This window comes from Manis javanica, chromosome 3 (genome assembly GCF_040802235.1).
Source record: "Manis javanica isolate MJ-LG chromosome 3, MJ_LKY, whole genome shotgun sequence".
In the NCBI taxonomy this organism is placed as follows: domain Eukaryota; kingdom Metazoa; phylum Chordata; class Mammalia; order Pholidota; family Manidae; genus Manis; species Manis javanica.
Genome location: NC_133158.1, coordinates 155,002,978 through 155,027,834, shown reverse-complemented (window position 1 = coordinate 155,027,834; position 24,857 = coordinate 155,002,978). Strand labels below are relative to the sequence as shown.

Below are 24,857 nucleotides of genomic sequence, written 5' to 3'. Positions count from 1 at the left end.
TTAAGAAGGGTGTGTTGGCCCCAGAACATTTTTGTGATTCTTTCCCTCCCCTCACTTTGAATCAGGTCCTAGCAAATATCGATGATCTTTTTGAGAGAGAAGAATTGTCAGCCGCACCAGACCCAGGATGGCCTGACTGCTTCAATTCCGGAGTGTTTGTTTATCAGCCTTCAGTCGAAACGTACAATCAGCTATTGCACCTTGCTTCTGAGCAAGGTAGCTTTGATGGTAGGTATCTGTTATCTTTATATCTGATAAGCTGTTAGGAATTCCTGGGGGCTGCTCTCCTCAGGGATATAGGTGCTCTGGTTCCCTGTGCCTGGAAGACAGCACTTTGTGAGGTGCAGCAGGCCCTGTTAGTTGTGCTCTTTCGGGAACTCTTGTTGTGTTGGGACACTTGCATCTTTTTTGTGTAGGTACACACATTAGGTTAAACTAGGATAGGCAGTTTTATAGACTTCTGATTGGCTCTTCTCTGTCTGTAATATGGTAAATGAATCATGATTGTTCAAGAATGCAAAAGACTTAGACGAATCAAAAACTTTGGCAACTATTTTTAAACCTGAGCAAACTTAAGTGCAAGAGCTAACAAGAGGACCTAGCATTGTCTTGATAGAAGTAAGAAGAATAAAGTGGAGTGATTTGACTCTCATTCTCTCAGAAGGCGTTTCAAAGAGGTAGAAAGGTTATGTGAATCACCTTTGTCTTCAAATTCTCACTCTTTGTAAGGCTGTGCATTAGATGGTGTATCTGGAAGCTCAAGGAAAGGAACATCAGCCAAGTCAACATCCATTTTCCATTACGTGTAAATTTGTTGTAGCTATTTGTACATATTGAAAGGTTCTGACTATGGATTTAGGGTTTCATATCCTTGGGAGAATTTTCATCAAATAAATTAATAGGTATATTTCTATCTCAGGGCAGTCTCTGAAATCATAAATAATAAGCCATTGTTTTTAACAATTACACACCACGCAGGACAAAAGTAGTAGTTAATATGCAAAAACAGCTCTTTAATGTTGATGGCTCTTTGGAATAAAGAAAAGACCCAGTTGTAAGCAGTCCTCTCAGCAGTGACTCATGTTCAGATACTTGACATTGTGGCAAAATCTCATGCAGGGAACAGGGGGACAGGGCCAGAGCATGGCTCTGCAGCCAGCCTTCCACACCAGGGGCTGCTTTCCTCCCCTTTCCTCCTTAAGAGCAGATCTGACATTTGCAGTGGGTAGATACAGGAACTAGCAGAGGCAGCCTTCCTTAATGGACACAGGTGCAGCCCTGGGTACAAGGATTCATTTCCATTAACTAGTTATAAAGTTGAATATCAAAGTCGCCCAGTTTAACTCTTTTAAATTAAAAGATTAGATCTAAAGGTTGGTTAGATTGCTGAAATCAAAAGACTGGAAGTTAAAACATTTTAAGTTATACGTAAAACTGAAATTGAGTTTTTGTTATTGCTGTTGAGAGAAATCAAATTCAGTTTAGTCATTTGAGGATTTGAAGTATGCAGCTATTTGAAATGTCATTGAAAAGAATGAAGTTTAAGTTTCAGTCTTGTCTCACTATTTGGCTAGTTTATACTCTATGCCAGTAGCCCTCAACCTGGGAGGATTCGTCATCCTGGGGACCCTGGACAAGGTCTGGAAACATTTTTTATTGTCACAGCTGAAGGGGGGAGGGTGCTGCTTGCATCCAGTGAGCAGAGGCCAGGGATGCTGCGAAACATCCCACTGCACACAGGACGGCTGCCACAACAAAGGATTATCAGGCCCGGAGTGTCAGTAGTGCCGAGGCTGAGAAACCTTGCTCCACGTTAAATCATTACATGCTCAAAATGGTGAGCAGGAATATCGAAGCCATAATGAATGGCAGCGTATGACAAGAAGTACAGTCTTATTTTAAGCAAATTTAAGAAATGATTTGTTGAATGTTCACTGTGGTCAGAGCCAAATGCAACTTCTTTTTACTGACTTTGTAGCTTCTACTATTTTCTTTTCACATAAGGAATGAAAGTTGTATTAATACTTGAGTTCAGAACACATTATTATTTCTACTGCTCATACTAAAACAGTTACTGTTGTGTAAAAGGAAGGTGAGAGTTTTTTTTAGCAGAAGTCCACTGTTTGTCTTAATTTCCCATCAGAGTTAACTTTCTTCACCTCCTCTGATTGAATTTGAAGGAAGTAGTGTGATCCTGCCAGAAATTCAGTGTAATTCTCAACTCCAGTGAGTCATTCTAAAGAAGAACCAGTGGCCTGAAATGCACGATTGTCATGATATAAAGAGAATCCAGTTTCAATTCTAGGAGAGTATTAGATTTTGTTATTGAGAGAAGAATTTGGATACCAAGCAGTAGTGTGCTGCGGCAAATTATCCAGATTATACATTTAGAATATAAAACTAAGTACTGGTAGACTAATCCAGATCGTCTGCCTTGTTCTAGAATGGAGAGGTACTAAAGGAGCTGATGAATTTATTATTAAGAAGCAAGAATGTGTGAAAAGTACTCAGCTAGAAAGCACTTTCTGCTTTTTCAGCTAGAATCTGAAACCACTGAGAGATTCTCTCCGTGCCTGCTAGCACGTTTTATTATTTAGCAGCAGGGTTTCCGGGAGCTGGCCTTTATGTAAGGTATTCCACTTACACTGGCTCATTTGTGGTGAAGGGTTGAATTTTCTCTGTTAATAGAAATGCTTAATTGAAGGAGGTGAAAATTCAACCATGCAGGTGGGAACTTCTAGTTAGTCTCAATATGTTTAAATTTAGCAGAGGTATAAACTATCAGCTTTTCAATGAAAGGTTGTTATCACTTGATGTGTGGATCTACTTTACTCAACAAAGAAAGCTCCTCTTGTACTGTGGGAAAATGCTCCTCTCTGGAAAAGTTTACTATCCCATTGAATCAATACCTGTGTGGCATAAAAACTTACTGGACTTAATAAAATATTTCTTTTGTGAGCTACATCCTTTTCTAGTAGCAGTAGCCCTGCTTTGTTTCATTTTCAGTGCAGTGCCCAGTTTTGTGTAGCTGTTATGCTGTAGGCATTAGGACGTTTCCTCTCACCATACCTTACATTTTCTAATGTACCTGCCCACCACCAATTTGACGGAACAGTGGGTTTAAGTCTCAGCATTTTTAGATGGGTATTAAAGAAAACCAATGTACGGATGACAGTATCTCACTCTGAGTATCTCGCAAGTCCTGCTTAATCTCCTGCATACATTCAACAAAAACTAAAAACTGGCATCCAGTGTCCACTGACAAGCCTCACGGACCACTGATGGCCGAGCATCTGCAGCTGCTCTCACAGCCCTTGTAATGTGAAAGAATGTGACTGTCGTGCTTTCTCATCACCGGCCCTCAAATCACAATCCCCAACCCCCACCCTGTCGGTGCCAAGAGAATAAGCCTAATATGGCAAATCGTGCTAGATCCTTAACTTCTCTTCCCAATATTTAGAGTTCCCAAATATTTAGAGTATTAGAATTTAGAACTGGTGAGTACATGCCTAATTCTTGGCTGGTATCTAATTGCCCATAGTGAAATGTCTAGGTTCCTCTACTGTTGTATTTGCTAACTGTCTTGGCACTTACTTCATAACTGAAGTTACATCTTCCTGGAAGTTGCACAATAAATGTTGTAAAATAGATATATACTAATATTTTATAGGATGTGACAAAATAAGGTTAACTTCAGGATTTATTAGCAGTGAGAAGGGAAGACGGAGGTCATGATATCATAGATACTAATCAGCAATTTCATCTCCATACACTCATGTACAAGGAAGCTGGTATACTTTTAATTTGAAGAAATCATTCTAATCCAAGTTGAGGTTTATATTGCTTTCCCCTGTGACCTAAAGTATCCTAAATTAAGGGTGCTTTTATAGTTGAAGACAAGAGCTTAGTGCTTGAAAATTGCTATCTATTAAATTTCATCTGTATGTGTTAGTTTCAAAAGCCTAAGTCAAAAAGAAAAGGTCATATATTCCAGTTTGGAGTGTACTTTAAAAAAAAGCCTTGAGGATTTATTTTAGTCATTGTAATCTAAATACCCTAAACATTTTATTGGAGGAATGAAATTTTGTCTAGAGTTGAATTTTCAGAAAGAATAGCAGACAACAAATGGGTGATAGAATATTAGGTATAGTTTCACTCTAAGCAGAATCTAAGGAATAAATGACCACACAACAGATCTATGTGTCCCATATTCTAAGCGGTCACTGAGGCCCTTAAACTGTATGGTCTTGTTTCTGAGTTTGGAGATGTAGTAAATCAGGAGGGTATGGTACGGTTTTAAAATGACTTTTAATGGAAAAGATTTGGTACTAAATTCTGTGAAGGTGTAAAATTGACCCCAGTGCTTCTTTTTCTAATCTTTGGAGTTAGTTAAGCTTCAAGCTAGACCTGCCCAGAAAAGGAATGAAGGCAGGAGGTGTTTCCGATTAGTTCATGTCTTGTCAAACCCAAATGAGCTCAGGAACTGAAGTGCCCCTCCTCTGTTTCCCGGACTTGAGGGGTTCTACCTTGGCAGCTGCCTCGGGGAGCTTGTCCCTGCTGCTTGAACGTTAGGCTGCGTGTGGCCCTGAGAGGATTTTCTCAATTGCTTTGAAAATTACTCTGTTCTATTGCTGTTATATCATGTAATTGATAGTTTGGGTGATAAATATCTTGAGTAACTAAGGATGAAAAGAAAAAGTCTTGTAGTAGCCAAGTGAGCGCACACACGTTTTTTTCTCTTAAGCTATTTTTATCTCATTGTACCCAGGAGTATTTATTTATTTATTTATTTTCACTAGCCATCTGTTTGTCTCTAGCCTTGTAACCAGCAGAGATCATGAACCCTGTGAGAAACAGGAGGAGGAAGGGACTACTGTCTTACATGTATGTGTTGTACAGACTTTTACACTGGTCATTTTCCTTTTTCATTTATTTCTCAACAGTCCTGTGAGGTAGTCATTCATTTGTTCACTCATTAATATATTCATTCAACAGATATTTATTGAGGGCCTGCTATATACCTAGTCTTGGGAACTGACCCTGCAGTTCAGGACAGCCGCTCGCCCGGTGTCCCTGAGCTGCTGGCAGAGCCACATTTGAACCAGACAGTCTTTCTCGACTCTATGGCTGGGTTGTACGTGTGTAGTTTTTTACCTTCTCTCCCACTTATCCCACACTGCAACATTCATGAAAATATACCCTGAATTACTTAAAATTCATTTCTCTGAGAGAGCATGTTCCTCCTTTTACAGATGAAAGAACAGAGGCTCGAATTCTCTATCTCTACAGTTACTGCTCTTCTCCCCTGAACCACAGTATCTATAAGTATTTTGTCTTTTTAAATCAGTAGTACAGTTGGTAGGCTTGCATTGTCTTATGGGTCTGGAAATATTCTTGGAAACATTACTCTTGCCTACATTTCTAGTCTGTTCATCACTGGCCCTCAAATCATTCAGTATTTCAAAATCATTTTTAGCACCTAATCTGGGTAAGATGCTAAGTTTAAGGACCAGCAATAGACTAGTAGGTAATTTAGATTTTTATCCCTGCCTCTAAAAGCTTATATTCTGTGAGACCATACAGATGTTTAATAACTAATTGCACAATTAGATAATTATAATTCTAGTAAGTTCAAAATGCTAAGAGAATCTAGACCAGGAAGACCTAACTTAAACTGAGCAAGTGAAATTTAAGCCACGAATAAATGTAACTTTGCATTTATACATTAATTAATAACTTGATTATTAAGGATCTGGTTTCTTTTTTAAAGTAAAAAGCTGTAACATGAGATGTTAAAATCAGTGTTCTTGGCTTAAATGGTTTGAGGCCAGTGAGCTGCAGTGCTCCTGAGACCTGAGCTCCCAGTGCCTGGATTTCCATGAGCCCCCTGGGGTTAATCTGCTGATCCTTAGTAACCTCATGGAAATAACCCCACAGAGTTGGCTGTTCATAATCTGTCATTCAGTAACCTATGGGATGCCCACCGTAAGCAGGAATGACACCCGCCAAGTACATTACAGGAGGTCGGTGTTAAGGAGTGAGCCACATTTTCATCTCAGCACTTGGTTATACCTCTGTTACAGTATTAAGCATATTTTACTTTGAATTATTTGCTTGATGTCTGTTCCTCTGCCCCTAGATTAAGAAACATTTGAGAACTGGAACCTATCTCATTCATCATCCTGGCTCTGATGCCTATTCCTAATTTATATAACTTCAGACATTTTCTATAGAAATGACATTTTTGAGAGTTGTATACTCTGATATAATAAAAATGGAGTCTTTAGAAGATTCCAAACCCATACTTCTGAAACTGTAATATGCAAACAAATCACCTGGGGATTAAAATGTGGATACTGATTCTGTAGGGGTTGGGTGGGGTTTACCATTCTGCATTTCCGTCAAGCTCCCAGGTGATGCTCATGCCTCTGGAACCTGGACCACACTTTGAATAGCAGGATTCTGGGGGAACTTTCCTGTGGCTGAGATACTAAGGCTCATGTTGAAACTAGAATTAGCTCACCCTCCATGCTACCCACAGTAGGCAAGCCAGCTGCCAATAAACTACAGAAAGCACACAAACACTGAAAAAGTGCACAAATTTAAAAGGTAGTTCTCAACTCCACTTCTGTTAGAAAAGAATAGGCCTGGTTTCTGATAAATGCTGTGATGTGTCCATGGTTACCAAATTCATGACCCTGTTTATAAGACTTGGAAAATACCAAATAAAGTTATTACCAGCACTTGGGCAGCCTTGTAGATGGGTTATACAGAACCTGATATTTGCTTTTGTTTGCAGAACAGGTGCCATGCGTCCCTCATTCCATTTCCTACCTCACGCCTGTTTTGTCATGCCCTGGCTGATCACAGCTGCTGGCAGTGCCCGCTGATCATGTTTGTTGGTTCTCAGATGATGAGATTAAAAGTGTCTAAACCTGTCAGAATAAATACACTTGCCTGCAGAAGTCTGACTAGAACGTACTGGACAAAAAGTCCTGGGGTTTCTGTAGTGAAAATTCTACAGTCTTCACAGCATCCTTGTATGTTTTGTAGCACAGACGTGCTTAGATTTACATTCTGCTTTGAATTGTGCTCTAATTTAGAGGTGTCTAAAGAGAGGATATTGATAAAATCACACAAAGATTGTCAGATGAAGTTAAAACATTTGCTTGACCTTGGTAGGTGGAATTTGGAATCATGCATTTGGTAAAAGGGTTAAAATGCTAAATTTAATAAGTTATTTAAGAAGCTACAGCCTTCTAGGTAGCATTTAATGCTACTTTTAATCGACAATTTTGGCAAAAAGGTGACCCTTCATAGTCACATAATGAGGTTAGTGGCCCTGGGGGGGTCCATGGTCTGTACTGTTTCCTCTGGAGGTAAGGTCCTTGTTGAGTGGTTAAGGATTTGCCAGCTGAATGGTCACCAATGATTTTTAAGTCTGCTTCCCTGCTTGTTCTCCTTGTTTCCCATCCCACCAGTGCTGCTCAGCCCTGCTGTGGCATACGGCTGATGGATGATGATGTTTGCAGGGTACCTAAGGGTAAATGGAAATGGCCTCTTGTGGCCAGAGGCAGCTGGCCAGGGACTCTGAGGGATCAACAGCTCTGACTCTTGTTTCCCAGACTCATCCTCTCAGATTGGGAAGTTCTGTTCTACAACTGCTATTCTGACCTTCATGGAATTAGATTTCTTCACTGCATTACATTTAGGCAATAGACATTTTAAGTGGAATTACTTAATTTAAAAAAGGTCTTATGATTTGGCATAAAAAAAAACTAGTAGAAAAAATACATAGTATGATGTCTAGTTTCACAAAGTTCAAAAACAAGTGAGACTACATACGTTATCTATGGTAAAATAAAGGAAATCAAGATGGTTAAAAATAAAACGCATTATTAGCAGTTACTTCCAGGACAAGGGGCAGTGAAATGGAATTAGCGAGCCCATGCAGAGATTTTAAACAGTATTGATAATATTCAAGTTCTTAAATTGGATGTTGGGTATGTAGAATTTATTTACTAATAAATATGGTTTATGACCTACATATATTTTTTTGATAGTGTCTCATTTCCTTACAAATCAATGAACAAGAATGCTTAGAAAAGATCTCAGCGCAATCCTCATTCTGCCTAACTGCATTAATATTTTAAAAATCTAAAAATATCAAAGTAAAGTTGGGCCGGGGGAGGAACATCTGTAACACCGATCCCCTCCACACAGTTACTGTTGTTTCTTTTCTTCCAATATGAATGCTTATGTTCTTAACCAAAGGTGTATCACTGTATAGCTTATGTGGTAGACTTGTGGTCTCTATAGCCATTGGCTTTAATGGCTGAATAACATTCTCAGGAGTGGTCAGTGTGAGTGTATAGCCATTGCTCTATGGTGGAATAGTCAAGTCGTTTCAACTTTTCTGCTATTACAGAGTATCTTCAGCTTTCTTGCATTCATTCCACAAATAATTGACCGATGTGTAAGGCATTCTGCTATGTGCTGGCATTACAGTGGCAAGCAAAAAAAAGCCATGATCTCTGTCCCTGTGGAATTTAGAATCTAATGACTAACAATTCTTGATTGCATTTTGTATCTTAACATTAACCCTCAGCTTTCTTTTTTGAAAAGCTTTTTATTTTTAGAGAATTTAGATTTACATGCAGTTGTAAGAAACAATGAAGAGGGAATCCACACACCCTTCACTGAGTTTCTGCCAGTGGTAGCATATTGCACAACTATAGTTCCACAACCAGGAAATTGATATTGATACAATGCACCAACCTTATTCAGAGTTCACCAGTTATGCATGTGATCCCTAGTGTTGTTCATGTATGTTTTCTATGCAGTCATTCTAAATGTCTAGATTGGTGTGACCACTACCACAGTCAGGGTACAGAGTAGTTTCATCACAATGACCCCTCCTTCTACCCTTTTGTAGCCATGGCCGCCTCTTTCCCTCTCTCATCCTTTAACCCCTAGCAACCACGAATCTATTCTTTATAATCCTGTCATGTGAAGGATGTTATATACATGCAATCATGGTATGTGACTTCACACGACTGGATTTTTTTCATTCAGCACAATTCCCTTCAGATCCATCTAAGTTGCAATGTCAGTAGTTTGTTCCTTTATATTGCTGAGTAATATTCCATTGTATAGAGATATCACATTCATATACTTGTTGAAGGATGTTTGGACTGTTTTCAGTTTTCCACTATTATGAATAAAGCCTCTATGAACATTTCCTCAACCTTTATTTCAATGATAATATATAAAGGCAAATCAGTAAGACTCCAGGCCTCTGTACCTCAACCACCAGTGTCTGTGCCCATGTATAGGATATTTTGTAGACTCTGAAGTAAGCCTCTGAGGTATGGTGTTTTGGTTTTAATATTGTGTGTCTCAAAATAGATTAATTCGTTTAATTAAAATTTCTTCAGTTTGTGTAGCAAATGAAGCATATCCCAATGCCATCTTTATTGTACTTTAGAACTTAGAAGAGTGAAACCTGGGTTTTCCCCTGCGGAATGGGGACCTGTCATAGCTCCTTATATGGAAAGGTTGCTCCATAGACGTTCACTCAGTGATTGCCTTTGATCCATAGAGTTGACTGAGGATATTTGGGAAAGGATGGGATACACAAAGGACAGATAAAAGGTACATTTAGACTTGAAACCCAATGCCCTGATCTTACTACTGAGGTCCAGATATTTTTTAAAATCTCCAGAATTTTTAAGTCTCTTTTAACAAGAAAATACAAATAGTGATGACGACCAATTGGACCTGCTATCTGTTTAGAAAAGAAACTGGGTCTCGGGGCAAAGCAGACCAAGGAGGGAAGTAACTGGGCAGCGTACCAGTCTCCTACTTCAGAGGAGGGGGTTCTCCCTCCAGCTATCCACCCATCCACACAAACCACACGCACAAATAAACACTTGCACACACACATCCACACACCCAGGCTGCTGTTCTGCATGGAAGACTAGTTCTGTGTGTGTTTTTTGAAATCTTGAGCCTAAAAAAAGCAGATGGGCTAGAGGCAGAATGTATTTTGAGGCAGCTTAGTGACCAGTTTGGTTACTTGTGTGTTTATGATTTAAGTCAGACACTTAGCTTTAGATTTTTAGTGTTATATTTATTTTCAATGAATGGTCATCATCCTCACTTGGTGCCTGGCAGGGATGCAGCCCAGGCTGGTGTGTCCTTCTGTCAATGAGCCAGTAGTTGAGGGCTCTAGAAAACATTTCCATTATTCCAGTTTGTTCTCTTTGGCTTTTTACTTCTTGTCCCATTGCTCTTAACATAGTCGAAAGCCTCTAACTGGGGATAGAATCTAAAATCTGAGCCCAGCGTGGTCTAGTCTGTGACCACCTCTTGAGACCCACCTGGTGCCATGCAGCCCCTTCTACTTACACAGGCCGCCTCCCAGGTCTTCTTCCCATAGCTTCATGTTCCTGCCCATCTCAGGCCTTCTGGTGTGTGCTGTTCATTCTGCCTGGAGCACCGGCTGCCTCCTCTCCACTTGGATTTGCCAATGACTTCTGTGTACCCCTCAGATCTTGGCTTATATACAACTTGGAGGCCTTTCCTGACTTATCAGATGCGATCTTGAGCCGTTTTCACATACCTCATAGCCCCCAGTACTTCTCTTCACTGCTTTGATTCCACCTGTGATGTTTATTGACTCTTGATTTGCTGGTATCATTGTATCAATAACTAGCCCAACATCTACTGAACTACAGAGTTCAGGACCTCGGAATCATCCTGGAAGTGGCTCCTCAGGACGTGAACTGAGGCGGCAGCACTCCGCAGCCCCCTACCCTGTCATAAACACGGTAAACATTTCTCTGTTGATCGCCAGTGTGTGGTACAGTGTCTGGCACATAGTAGCTGCTCGTTAAATATTTGTTGAGCTAATGAATTAACTCAGGGAAATGGCTGCCTCCTAAAATGTCTATAGTAGGTTTAACTTGGAACTTCTTGTTTCAAAAATGGAATTAGTACCCGTTCTTAATGGTCCAGTTATATGTTTCTGTAGAATTATTGATTTTTCCTTGACTGTAATTCATTTTTTTTTTTTCAGGTGGGGACCAGGGTTTACTGAATACGTTTTTTAGCAGCTGGGCAACAACAGATATCAGAAAACACCTGCCATTTATTTATAACCTAAGCAGCATTTCTATATACTCCTACCTCCCGGCATTTAAAGCGTAAGTGCCAATGGTTTCACTTATTGTTGGGGATGGTGAGGGCAGGGGACTGGGGTTTATGATCTTTGGATGCCACCTCATCATCCTGAGGGCACAAGGGTGGGGACGTTGGAGGCAGTCTTTCTCTCATGAGAAACAGGGCTGTATGGGGAGAGGCCTTGATGTTAACAGTCACCTCCTTTGCAGTGACCCAGAAGGCACTTAGCTGCCTTACGGGAAAAGGTTCCCACTGGTTCCTGGGGTGCCTGGCCATCTGATAAATGATCTGTATGTCATAGTCAAGAACCCGGACTGGACGCAAACCCATCCTCTGCCTCAGATTGTCTGCTGAGCTTCAGTTCCCTTACCTCCAAAATGAGGGTGTTAACAGCTCCCTCCTTTGTGGTTGTGGGATTGGGCAAGATGCTGGCAGCAGCTTGGTGTAGCGGTAGAGCAGGGGCTACAGAGCACTGCTGCCTCGGTTCTGTCCTGGAGGCACCACTTCCAGGATGATGACTAGGTCCTGAACTCCGAGTTGAGTAGATGTTAGCCTAGTTATTGAACTTTGGTCTGCATCAGTGCCCTGCAGAGTGGTTATTGTGAGTGTTAAGGGAGGTCCTCAGGTGAAGCAATTAGAAGAGGGCCTGGCCTACCCTCAGCACCCAGCGGATGGCAGGTTATCTGTCCTTTTGTTGGAGACATGGTCTGGCAGGCAGTGAGTAATGTCTGGAGCCAGAGAGGTGGGAGCATGCCCTCCCCCTGCCATTTATTTACCTGTGGTGTGGCTTAGGCTCTGTGCCTATTTCCCCTCATGCAAGACGAGGAGGGAGATAATGCCGATCTTGCAGAGCTGTCAGGAGGAGGAAGTGGGCTCATATACATGAGTGCTCGGTGGACCTCTGTTGTTCTTGGCAACCAGCTTGTTTGGCACAATTGGATGCAGTTCTCATTCAGCTAATGAAGCCTCATTGCGGCACTTGTCTCACTCTGAGGGCCTCGGCCTGTTCTTTAGGCTCTGACTCATTTGTGTTGAACTGAGAAGATGATTCAGATTTCTTGAACGGAGGCCAAGCTGTCAGGTTGATCCTGAGACACGGCCGTGAGCAGCAGTGCACTTCTCAAGGTTGGCCTCGGCTCTTCAGTCTCCATCCTGCATGGACATTCCTGAGTGAGCAGAAAACAAAGGGCCTTTCACTTCTCATATTTCATTATCCAATCTTGCAGCACAGTAACGAGAATGTCTGGCTTTGGAAGGCAGAAAGGTTTCCTTTTCTGTTCTTTTCTAGCAGACTCTTGTCCGCATCCCTCAGATAAGGAGTGTAAGTGTCTTGTGTCCTTTCCTCCCTAACTGTTCTCTTGGCATATGTCTCTGACATATTACAGCCTCTTCCTTCTCTTCCCTTTCTGGAATGAAACAGGCAAATTCTCACACATACCAACTGTAGTCTGAGTACAGCAAACAGAACAGGATTTACTATCAAGGGATAGAATAGGAAAAGCGTTATTTTGGCCTTTAGTCCTTGGTTTTGTAAAGTACAAACCTGCTTTGCTTGGAAATGTGGGCCTAATTCTCTTTAATCCTTATTGCCTCATAACTAACCCTGCTAGTTTGAGCAGTGTTTCTGCACAGCATGGTATTTTGATCTCCTAGAACTGCATTTGTAGTAGAGCTGTTGCTTCATTAATTGCCTAGACTCAGCTGAGCAAGCAGAAAGGTGAGCGTGCTGAGGAGAAGGAATCAGTAGTAGTGTGAGTGGTTGTACCCACCATTCCACTCAGTTCTGCAGAGTGAGCATGTGTCATGGGATGACATGAACCTGACATCCTCCCGTCGGTCTCAGTTCTCAAACAGGGTGCACCTAGTGTTTAAAGCTTCATGTTTTTCGTGTGATTTGGCTCCCAGTGCCTAGCAACTGTTTCCCCTGTGGTTCATTGGGACTTCATCTGATTTGCACCTTACCACCAAAATTGAACACATTGTACCTTTCAGTGATAGCCTGGTTTGCACAGACACTGCCTGCATTTATTTAATTTTGACAAAGTAGAACAAGAAGCAGGTGGAGCGGAGTTAAGTTTTTGCAGGGAAGATAAAGTTATTTGCTAGAACTTCAGCCCCCTCTCTCAGGAACCCAGTTGTTTTTATATCCTGTAAATGAATTTCCCAGAAAAACAGTTTGAGATCTAAATGACCAAAACGGTTAGGATGGTTTCTTCTTCCTGGCTCAACAAATGAGTACTAATTTTGGAAATCTCCTTGGTTTATGTCCAAGCTATAGAGTACATGACACGGGGGAGGTTGGGAGCAACCCCATCCTTTAGCCAGATGTCAGCTGGCCTGGGGCCTGACAGAGTTAATGCTGCCTCTGTGCCACTTGCCCTTGGGGCTTTTAGCTCTCCATTTCTGTGATAAGACTTTTTAGAGTGATGCCTTGTCTCCCCTGATAGCTCCCTATTTCGGAATGTTGAAAGCAGATCAGAGAACTCATTTGCTCTTCCCTCTGCTGGAAAAGGCACTTGTTTTTCTTGAAGGGATCCATTTCTAGATACGTTTTTCCTCCCATTTTTCTTAAAATTGTGAAGGGCTGAAAGGCAGATAGCTAACATTTTGTTTGTTTCAAGTTAATGTAAAACTATGGCCCACATCTTTTAACCTGAGGTAGGCTGTGGCAAACATCTGGGCTACCATAACTGCTCCACAGAGAGCCCTGTGGACCTCTGGGAGCTTGGCATGAATGTGCAGCCCCACTGTTGGGCTCGGACTGACCTCCAGGGCTGAGTGGCTCTGTGGTGCTGGCTCCCTAGGACAGTGTGGCTGACAGCAAGTAGAATGAGAAGCCGTAGAGTGGTTTAGAGCAACTTGGGCTTCATGGAAAAAGGAGTTGAGAACTTGTCTTACAAACTTCAAGCAACCCTGAGCCATGAGGTCACCAAGGCAGTAATTAGATGCCCCAAAATCTTAGAGCCTTGGATATCTGTGTGAACAGTGTAGCCTTGCTACTATTTGGAGTTTCCACTAATGGGTGGTGTAATATGAATCAAACTTCATGTGAATTTGAGCCAAGAACATAACATATCTAATGTCTTTCTTTATATACCATTTGGATAGAATAAAACATGAAGGAAACATTTAATAGTTTTACCACTTTGAATGAATTCTTTAACATAGCTTCTGAAAAACAAAATTAGTGTTATTTTCTATAGTAGAGATCCTCCTTAACAAAGCATAATTTGAGAACTAAAATGCTTGCCTTAGTAATGTCTAAGTTAATACGTAATACATGCATTGAGAAACAAGTTCCTAAGTGCATTTCTTAATGAAATAGAATTTTTGAAAGTGCCTAGCATAATGTTTGGGAAATAGGCTTTTAGTCCATATTAGTTTCTTTTAAGTTTTCTCCGTCTGAAGAACCTATTTTTTCCACGTAGCATGGAATTTGGCTTGTGCAGAGTGCTAGGCAAAAGCTCATTCTTCTCTTTTAAACCAAACATTTAGTTCCATTTTAGATTTCTGTTATCAGTGACTAAAAGCTGTTTAAATTGTGCTATATACAGTGGGCCTAAAGCAAAGATAATTCTCTGAACTCGAGACTCTCATCTCCTTACCTCTCCACATTCTCACTAGGATGTTTGTGGAATTGCTTCAAATTGCCATACAAATTAATTAGTCAAACTGACTGACTACAAAGCTAGATTTACCAAATAATTTACAAGTAAATATTTTAACTTACCCTTTTACTTGAGTTTAGATAAGATCTAAGACCTGGCATGGTTTAGGTCTAGAAACCCAAAAGCTTTCTTTCCATTTTTTTTTCTTACTGCTTTAAACTCTCTGAAGATATATTTGTATCCATTATTTCTTTTTCAGTATGGCTTATTCACTAAGATCTTACCAAACCTTTTTAAAATTGTTTTTTTCCAAAAGTGAAATTGAAACTTTGTTGTCCTAAATTCTGTTATTCTTACGTATTTCTGATTTGATTCTTTTTCCTCCCCTGAGACACACTTAGCTCCAGCTCCCCCTGGGACTGTGGTAGCTTTTCTGTGTTCATTTCTTTTCATACTCCTTTGTCTTCACCTAAAATCCTGAAGCGCTGTAGTTTGAATCACTCATTTCTTCAGCTTTTCGTTGGCCCATTCACTCATTCATTCAGTGGGCAGTCCCAGAGCGTGGAGAGGGTGCCCACATTCTGCTCGCTGAGGGCCCTACAGCCTAACCATCTTCATAACTGCTGAGTGTGCAGCTTCCTATATGTTCCTATATGGCACGGACCATCATGGTTTGAGCTTTAAAAAAGAATCACGTGGTGGTTACATAGGTGGCTTGTTCTTCCTTTCTGGCTGTACATGATGCCTTATGGGCCCTAGGTGCCTTGTGTCTTGGTGTGGCCATCTGGTCACTCTGACCTCATCTCTAAGTGTTGGTCTCTCTCGGATGATCTGTCCTCCACTCTTACCGCTGTCTATACCAGGGCCCCACCTCAGTTGGCATCACCAAGGGAAAACCTCCACATCAGACCCAGAGGGCATAAAGGAGGGATATCTCATGGCAGAAGTCTGGTTGAGGAATGCTGTCTCAGTCAGAGAGGGAGCTTGTGGGAGGCAGAGAGCATGTGGATTGAGGGAAGGCCGTACCTTCCTCAGAGGTCTCAGACTAGTGGCCACCCACAGGAATGGCCCCACAGACCTGTTTTGTCTTCCTCATGTAGTTTTCTTCTTCTTCTTCTAACTCAGTTGTCGATGCTTAAAAATTAGGGAATTTCACATGAAACACAGATTTCCAGTTTCTTTTGAAAAAATCAGATAGTGGATGGGTATGAGAGAAAGGTGTCGAAGATGCCTGTCAAGGTGTGGGGCCTAAGCAGCTGGAGCAGAAGAGTTGCTATTTCTTAATATGGGACAGACTCGGGGCAGCAGGCTTGCAGGGGCAGGGATGCCCAAAGGTGTGCTGAATGTGTGAAGACTAGGACACGTTTGGTTTGAGATATGCATTAAACATCCTAGTAAGAATGTGGAAGAGGTAAGGAGATGAGAGTCTCGAGTTCAGGATGAGAGCTGACTGGGAGTGTCAGCATGTAAGTGGTATTTATAGCCATGAGACAAGACGATGTAACCAAGAGAGTGGTTATGGTAGCAGGTGGAGCCCAGAGGCAGGAAAATGGGGAGGAATGGGGCAAAAGACCAAGAACAGCAAGGCCAGAGGGAAGCCAGGAAAGGGAGGTGTTGCACAGGCCAGACAAAGTGTATGTTCAAGGAAGAGGGATTGGGCCATCGTGTCAGATGCTGTGATAGGTCAGGTAAGAGGACAACTGGGAACCAATTGGCACTGGACTGAGAATGTGGAGGCCACCAGTGACTTTGGCAAGAGCACATCTGGTGGAGTGTTGGAGGAGAAAGCCTGACGGGAATGGGTCCAAGAGAATGGAGAATTGGAGACTGGGAATGTAGGTGACTCTTGTAAGGCATTTTCTTTAACAGGGAACAGAGTTGGTAGCCAGGTGGGGATTTAGGATCAAGAGAGAGTGGCCGTGGTTGTTACTTAAAGATGGGAGAAGTTACAGCATGTTTGTGTATTGATGGGAATAATCAGGAAGGGAGAGAGAGAGGGAACCTGGTGATGCAGGAAACTGGAGGGAGGCTTGCTGGAGTGATGTCCTTGAGGAGCTGAAGGGATGCGTCCTAGGGCACAAGTGGAAAGCCTGGCTTCAGATAAGAGCTGGGACAGTTCATCCTTGTGTCACGAAGGGAGGCAGAGTGTGTGCGCATAGGTGCAGGGAGGGGGCTATATTTTTTGGTTGAATGAATGAGTGAGTCGTCAACCAGGAGAGGCTAAGACTGACATGCTGCCCCAGGAAGGTCTCCCTGGTGGCCTGGCATTGTGGGGCTCTCCCTGGACTATTTTGTGAAGACAGGCCAGCCTTACAGGTCTAATAGTTGACTAGGTCCTACTCAAGGTTATTAAAGTCTGGTTTTGAGTGCTGATGGTGTTCTGACTTCCAGAGCATGACTGGGAGGATTAAGTAGCCTGAAAGGCAAGGGACAATCAGTGGGACCACAGTGGCCTCCAGTATTTGCTGCTGGATAATGGTTCTCTTCAGGTGATGCGACACCCGATTGTTTGTGCCCCACGGTGCCACCTCACCGCCCTTTGGGTGCCTGGGTCTGTGACTCCTGACTTAGCCTGTGAGTGTTGGAAAGGAGAAATCTTTTGGTGAGAGAGGAAGGGCGGCTGATTGGTTGTGTGTGTGTTGGGGTAGGGCTAGTGTGTGAGAGTGAGTCTGAGAAGGTACAAGAGCAAGTAGCCATGTACCAGAGACTGTGAGTCATGGAAGTGGGCAGAGGCTGGCTGACACCGCAGCCTCATCTCCCCAAGAAGGGTCACATGAGCAGTGCCCAGCTTCTCCTTCCTGGTACCTCACTGAATGTTGCACATAAAGAGCTTCCTGAGAGCTAAAATTGCTCTGTGTGCACTGTCGTGTATTAGTTCCTTTTCCGTTCTAAACAGCTCTGTAGTGTCATCCACACATTACCAGCTACATTTCTCAACAGCTAAACTAGTCGTGAAAACTCTATCTGATCTTTGGTAACATCAGATCACAGGGATTATTTTAATGGCAAACATAAGCAGTATTATTGCTGGCTTGGGTTCAAACTATGTCTTGTGATCTGGACGTCTCTTTTGAGATTCTATCAAGTTAAAATTAGAACACTTATTTTAAGAGATGTATGCAAGCTGAGACAAACCCCCACTACTGAGTCACAATGAATGGCTCTCAGTAGTTTAAAAACAATTGTGATATGTACCCAAGTTTGTTTTCTTTTTAAGTCCTGGCTGGTACTTTGGCAGGTAAATCAGGGACTGAATCAATGAGTCTTCTGGTTATCCTTGTCGAGGTCAGTTGAACTTTATCTTCTGACATCAGAATTTCCTTTTCATATTCAACTACTCACAATTTTGCTTTTAGGCAACCTAAATTCTGGCTGGTACCTGATTGTTGCCTTTGGTGAGAGAGATCACTAGGGAAATATCCTGGGTTACTCTTCTGTAAAGGACACACACAAATTTCTGTTTAGGCTAACATATTCTTTTAAGCAGCAGATAATTTCCCTATTTACTTATGACCTGTACTCTTACAATCTGCTGTTATTCTTGCATAGTTTTGGAATGGCAGGATGGTGGCATGGGAAAGGCTCAGGCTTCTGAGCAAGGCAAAATAGTGCCAAATCCTGTCTCTGCCACTTAATAGCTGTGTGGCTCTGGGCAGCTAACTTAGCCTTTGGGAGCCTCTGTTAACACATGAGTAAAACCTGCCTTGTAGGACTTGTTATTATTCCAGTCATGTCCTTAAAAAATCTGGATCCTAAACATAGTAAATTCTCAGATAATGATAGCTGTGTAATAGGCCTGTGACATTAAAACAAAACAAAACAAAAAAATCTTCAGGAGATAGGAAAGGCTACATGAATAGTGTTTGATTATTTTGATCAGTACATCATGCTCAGATGCTTTCCTGTCAGATCAAGCCACTAAAATCTCCACACTTGAGCCCAACACTCACTGGTCTGCTCCAGTTCATCTCTCCTTGTCACAGCTTTGCTATAATCGGAGGACACCGGTCCTGCACACACGTGCTCACCTGACACCTGCCATCCTGCTGCTCCGCAGCAACCATCTGTTGTCCAAGATTTAAGTCACATGCACCCCCACTGCCCCACTGAACTTAGCTTCCAGTGACTTCCCCGCCCCTGAATCCCTTGTACACTTACTGTCCCCAACTTCCTTGGGATACTTCTATTTACATTTATTATTATTTGGTTTTATATGCACATGTTTCTTTCCAGCCAAAACAGGACCACTCTTAACTCTTACTCTTTCTGAGGGATTATGGTGAAATACAGCGTGCATAAAAAAGTATATACAAAAAATGTGGCTTTTAAAAAAATATCCACCATCCAAGTTAGGAAACAGAATACAGCCAGGATCCTAGACGCCCCTTTTTGTCCCTTCCCCATCGCAGCTTCCCCTTTCCTGCAGATAACCAATATCATGACATTTGTTTATTGTAGTTTACTACTCTTTAAACAGTCCTTTTTTTGGTTTGTTTTACCCTTATGTAAGTTGATTCATATGTAAGTCTGTTTTAATTTGAATTTGTCTTTTTTCCCCATCATATTTTTAAAGTTTATCCATTTGCTACATGATGTGTGTAGCTGTAGTTCACTCATTTTTCATGCTATATTGTATTTCATGATAGGAAATTACCAGAAGTCATCCTTTAAAAAAACAGAATGGACAAATAAAATCTCAGTGACATTCAACAATAAGCATGTATATCCTGCTCAACTGTTGGTGGATAGGCTGGGACAGCTCTGATAATCTCAGCTGGGGTTGGTGCCTGGCCTCGGGTTTGATCCACCTCTGCACCATATGTCTCATCGCTCTAGAACCAGCAGGCTGCCCAAGGTACATTATCCAGAAGGTGCAGCCTCTCAGGGAGGGTGAGCAGAAACAAGCAATGCTGTTTAAAAATACACTGTCACCTCTGGCCCCATGTCACTGGCTAAGGCAGGTCCTGTGTGCATACCCAGTATCAGCAAGGCAGGGGAGTGTGCTTTCCCTGCAGAGCCTGGGAAAAGGTGAACATTTGCCGAATAGTAACCTAACCTAACGCCATCGTTTGCGTTGTTTCTGGCTGAAGACTATTTCAGACAGTGCTGCCACTGTGACCATTTTGATTATGTCTCCTGTTGCACATGTGTAAGAGTTCCTTCAGGGCATATGCCAAGGAGCTGAGCTTTCAGGTTGCAGAGCATGCACATTTCCACCTTTGCTAGGCAATATTAAATGGTTTTCCACGTGGCTGTCTTTTCCTGTCCCCAGTGGACTGGTGTTTAGTTGTTGCACTGATCTGCCACCACCTTTGGATTGTTGAGGATGTGTTAACATACAGCTGAATAGTTTTAAAGGTATGTCTAAGCTTTTTTCAATGAGTTTGCTTTCTTTTCCACCCCCTCTACAGGACGGGAGGTGCAGTGTGGAGGCTGCCGGTCAAAGTGCTGCTCAGCCTTTGTCAGTGCTCAGAATCCACTAACTGTTGCCATGTGTGTTCACTTGGCAGATTTGGAGCAAACGCCAAAGTTGTGCATTTCCTGGGACGAATCAAACCATGGAGTTACGCTTATGATCCAAAAACAAAAAGTGTCAGAAGTGAGCCCCACGATCCCAACGTGACTCATCCAGAGTTTCTCAGCCTGTGGTGGGGCATCTTCGCAGCCAAGGTTTTACCTCTGCTTCAACAATTTGGCCTTGTCAAAGACGCCAGCTCATGCCTAAGTGTGGTAGGTTCTGTTTCTTTTCTTGCAGGCAATTTAATTGTTTGTTTGTTTTAACTTGGTATACTGATAGAGACGAAGTATTTAGTGGTATTTTAAACAAAGAGATACATTTTTTGGAAAGAAAACTGTGTCCATCTTAGAGGGAGAAATATTACCAGCAAAGACTAAAGCAGAAATAGATTTTGTGGCAAGTTTCCTGAAGTCTGAGAGCATACAAAAGGGTTTTAAAGTTTTTATATATATCTGTATCTTGTAACTATAAAGTTCTCAGCCCATTGTCCTAAGATTCTGGTATTATTCCTAAACTAGTAGTTTATAAAAATAAAGAATATCCCATGTCATGTTTTAGAACTGCAGACATTTAGATATATTGATTTTATTTTGCCATCTGCTTAGAAGAATATATTTTCAGTAAAAATTTCAATGAGATGAATATACAACAAATACTTTCCTAGGAGTATTTTGGTTAGCATGTTTGTACTCTTATGGTTACATATGATCTTGAAAAAGAAGCCTCCTTGGAAGAAGATGACACATTAACATTTACAGTAACAACCTGCTTAGTGTCCTTTTTGACTTTAAATGTCTTCCTCTGAGGTTTGTTCTTTGGAAGATGATAACATTAAACTTTTGTGTTACATATTAAGATAAAAGAATAGAACTGAATGGGTGAATTATAATCAAGTCTAACTGACTAGTTATTTTGCTGTAAGAGACTAGGATATTATAAGAAGATCCTTCTCTTTGCTATGGTATAAATTTTAGCCATTTCACTTACTAACACTCTTACCAAAATATAAAAAGGAGAAAGGGGAAAATACACTTATATTCTTATTAGAATAGGAATATTCTAATTGCTTTATGTGATCATGAAACAATACTCGTACAATACTTGGGACATTTCCTGGCACATAGTAAGGGCTTAAGAAAAGTTAGCACTTCTTATTCAACTCATACAACTACTCTACCAAAGTTATTATTATTAATATCCCCTTTTTATATCTTAAAACTAACTGAAGCGCAAAGAAGTTACATAACCTCTCTTAGTTGTGTAACAGACTAGTCAGTAGCAGACCGGGACTCAAATCCACTGGGCTGAGAGATTGTTACCTTAGGAAAATACTGTGAGCAGGGGACTCTGGAAGAGCCCCTTATGTCTCTCCTATTGAAAGAGGAAGGCAAAGGCAGGGCTAATTAAAGGAAACTTGCATCAGCTCTAATACAATCCCAGGAAATACCCTGAAGTTCCTGTGTATTTAAATACATATGTACATATATATATATACACTGCATATATATGGCAACAAAAACAGGTAATCAAAAATTTTGTTTTACCATTTTCTCTGTTAAAGCAATACCTATATATATTCATTCACCTGCCTTTTTCTGTGCTAAGATTTCTAGTACCTTCTCAGAGCCTTTTGAAGGATAGATAGCTTTGATATTCTTATGTGTACAATTGAAGGGAATTGCCTATCTGTGTGTAATGAGAATCAAATTTAATGTAAAGTAGGTTTGCTCCATTTCCTGCACATGTACCTTGTTCTTTCTGCAACCCAAGGACTAAGAATTATGAACCAAGAAAAGGTAAAGATGGGACTTGAAACAGTTGTTCAAAAACTAAGCAATTAAATTAACAGAAGCTACAAGAATAGATGCTACTTGGTAATAAGCTTGAACAGCAAATAAGTTTGGTCCATAGTCTTGAACCATTTAGCTCTCGCTTTTATAATGCAACAACTTGTGTATGTGGTGCGGCTCTCTGGTTAGGTTCTTTCTGAAGCTTAGCCTCTGAGGTATCTTTTTGTTTAAGTTCTCAACCTTTCTGAGCCCACACAGACTGAGAATTTATCGTGAGACTTGTGTTCCCTTGTCCATCCATCTTACACTTTCTAATGAACTGTTTGCAGCTCTCAGACTTGGTCTATACACTGGCTTTCTCTTGTGGCTTCTGTAGAAAGGTATGCAGAACTTAAACATTAACCCTAATTACTTTGTTCTCCCAATGTTTTCACTGAGTCAAGAAGTCTTCATTTTGTTAGGAAAAAAATCATATGACCCTTGTATTTCCATGTCTTTTTTTGTTTGTTTCATGTAATGCTTTTCAGTTTTTGCTACTTTGCATGATAATTCATCCTGGCTTTTCTCACCGTCTTCAATTTATTGCATTCTTTCAAATGGTCTGATTTTCAGCTCTCAAGAAGTCTCTGATTATGCTCTCCTTCTAGGAAGGTGTCTCAGGAGCTGTATCCCATCTGTCCCTCGGAGAGAGCCCAGCTACGGCACAGCCTTTTGTATCTTCAGAAGAACGGAAGGAGCGCTGGGAACAGGGCCAGGCTGATTACATGGGAGCAGATTCCTTTGACAACATCAAGAGGAAACTTGACACTTACCTCCAGTAGACACACTGCCATTTTCCTATGGACACATCCCTTCACAGGCACTTATTTCTGATACTTAGTACCTAGAGCTGGGTTAAGAAAGGTCTGTTATGGTTGCTAGAGGCTTTCACGAAAAGTCATCAGATGAGGGGATTTTGCAGGGCAACAGGTGAGAACTGGGCAAAAATGGTGAAGCAGCAGTTCTGTGGTATGGATGGTGTTGTGCTTTTTAACCCTGGGCTTGTTCAGCTAACATTTCAGAAATGGTTATGCTGATTGCCAGCATATGCGGTAAGGGAAACGCACTCCTAAACTAGTAAGGTGGCTCTATCAACTTAAATGTGCCAAGCCAGGCTCCAAGTCCATTTCCCTTCACAACGGGACAGGGCATCTGTCTCTTGCTTGCTTGCTTGTACCCATCATGAGACCTGCATTTTAGGATTGCCCAGAGGCTGCCAGAGTGGTTGTAATTCTGCTTTCAGGTGAAGACAGCCTGTAATAATACTGCTAGTGATTCATAAATATATCAGCAAATGGCGTTGACCCCTTTTCTTTCTGAGTCTTAGCGTCTGAAGTTGTTCACCGGTTTGCTATGGCAGCATGCTGAAATGCTTTGTTCAGTTCTGTGTATCTACAAACAGCAGTGGTTTCTGATGGTTACCTGCAGTGACACCTTGTATGAAAAATAAAGATTTATTGCTATACCTTGGTTGTCTAATTAAGGATTCCCACTCCCCCGAAAAAAAAAATGTTATAGGGAATTTTTTATAATTTATAGAATTTGTCATTATTTTTAAAACCAGCATAAAACTTGCTGCTACAATAATAAGCTCTGCAGATCAGTTTTGTAGCTATCTAGAGAGATTTAAATCTAGTGTTCTCCAGTGATGGTGGTGGATCTGACAGGTGGGGGAAAGTGAGATCTCATTTATGTCATCTGCCGCCCACACTGCTGCTGCCTATTGAGTATTCAGATTTTAGAATATTGTAACCTTAAAATCATTGTGGGTTCGTAGGCAGTCTGTGAAGGATCAACAGTTGCATTTCACAGCTGTTAAACCAGTGTTGGAACATTGGGCTTCTGGTGTTTTTATCCATAACTTAAAATGATAGAAGTATAAAGTCTATTTACTAAATGTACAGACGATCCTAGGCTGCAGGATGGCAAGCCAGGGAAGGGTAGGATGCAGCAATGGCCTTGTAAAACTAACATGAGTAATCATTCTATTGAGGAAGAGGGGAGAGAAGCCCGGGACAAGAAGAACTTGAGAGGTAGCAGGGCAGGGCTGCAGCAGCTTTATGACCTAACCGTCAAGATCACCCTCTGTATTTCCTTAGTATCCTGTCAGTTGGACAGGTCAGCCGTGTTGAGTACGGGTGTGAGTGTGAATACACAGGAGTGTGGAAACCTGGAGGAAAGGGTGACTGGGGGCCACCTTGGAGGCTGGTCACCCCAGGAGCTCAAGAGGAACCTGAGGATTTACCTGAAATTGTAAAATATTAAGTGATTTCTGAAGATAAAATAAGCTACCATTATTTGGCCTGGTGGAAAATGAGTCGCTGTGATCTTCAGGTACATGAAGCACTGCCAAACGACAGTTTAAAGTGCCTCCGGGTGGCAGGTGCTGTGGTGCAAAGCTCTCATGATACTGCTAGTCCAAAACTCTCTGAACTGCAGGGTATGAACTAAACTCTTCCAATGAGAATCCAGTACCTAGAAAAATCTGGCTAAACTGAAATTTAATTAATTACAGTATATTTTACAAGTCATATGAATGACCCTTTACTTCTGGACAACCTGTCAGTATATAATTTCAAAGGTCATTTCAGCCCCATGTTGCTTTCACAATCCCAGTGGTAATAAAGATATGCCTGGTTTCAAGGGAACACTCAAGTTTATTCCAGAAATAACATCTACCAAAGTATTTATTCAGTTATCTTCATTTGACATCAAACA

The 24,857-nt window shown here is 41.4% G+C and overlaps 1 protein-coding gene across 2 annotated transcripts in view; it reads left to right on the top strand.

Annotated features, from left to right (window-relative positions):
* Positions 1-23,604, top strand: part of GYG1 (glycogenin 1) — a 28,758-nt gene extending 5,154 nt beyond the window's left edge. Inside the window, exons 4-7 of one of the 2 annotated variants that reach the window (XM_037008265.2) lie at positions 66-228; positions 11,081-11,207; positions 20,303-20,522; positions 22,748-23,604. In XM_037008265.2, coding sequence (XP_036864160.1) covers positions 66-228; positions 11,081-11,207; positions 20,303-20,522; positions 22,748-22,921 — 684 coding nt within the window. In that variant the 3' untranslated portion in view covers positions 22,922-23,604. Of the gene's footprint in view, positions 1-65; positions 229-11,080; positions 11,208-20,302; positions 20,523-22,429; positions 22,511-22,747 lie in introns of those variants that run through there. The other variant, XM_073232231.1, reaches the window with a different exon arrangement.
* The last annotated feature ends 1,253 nt before the right edge of the window (positions 23,605-24,857 follow it).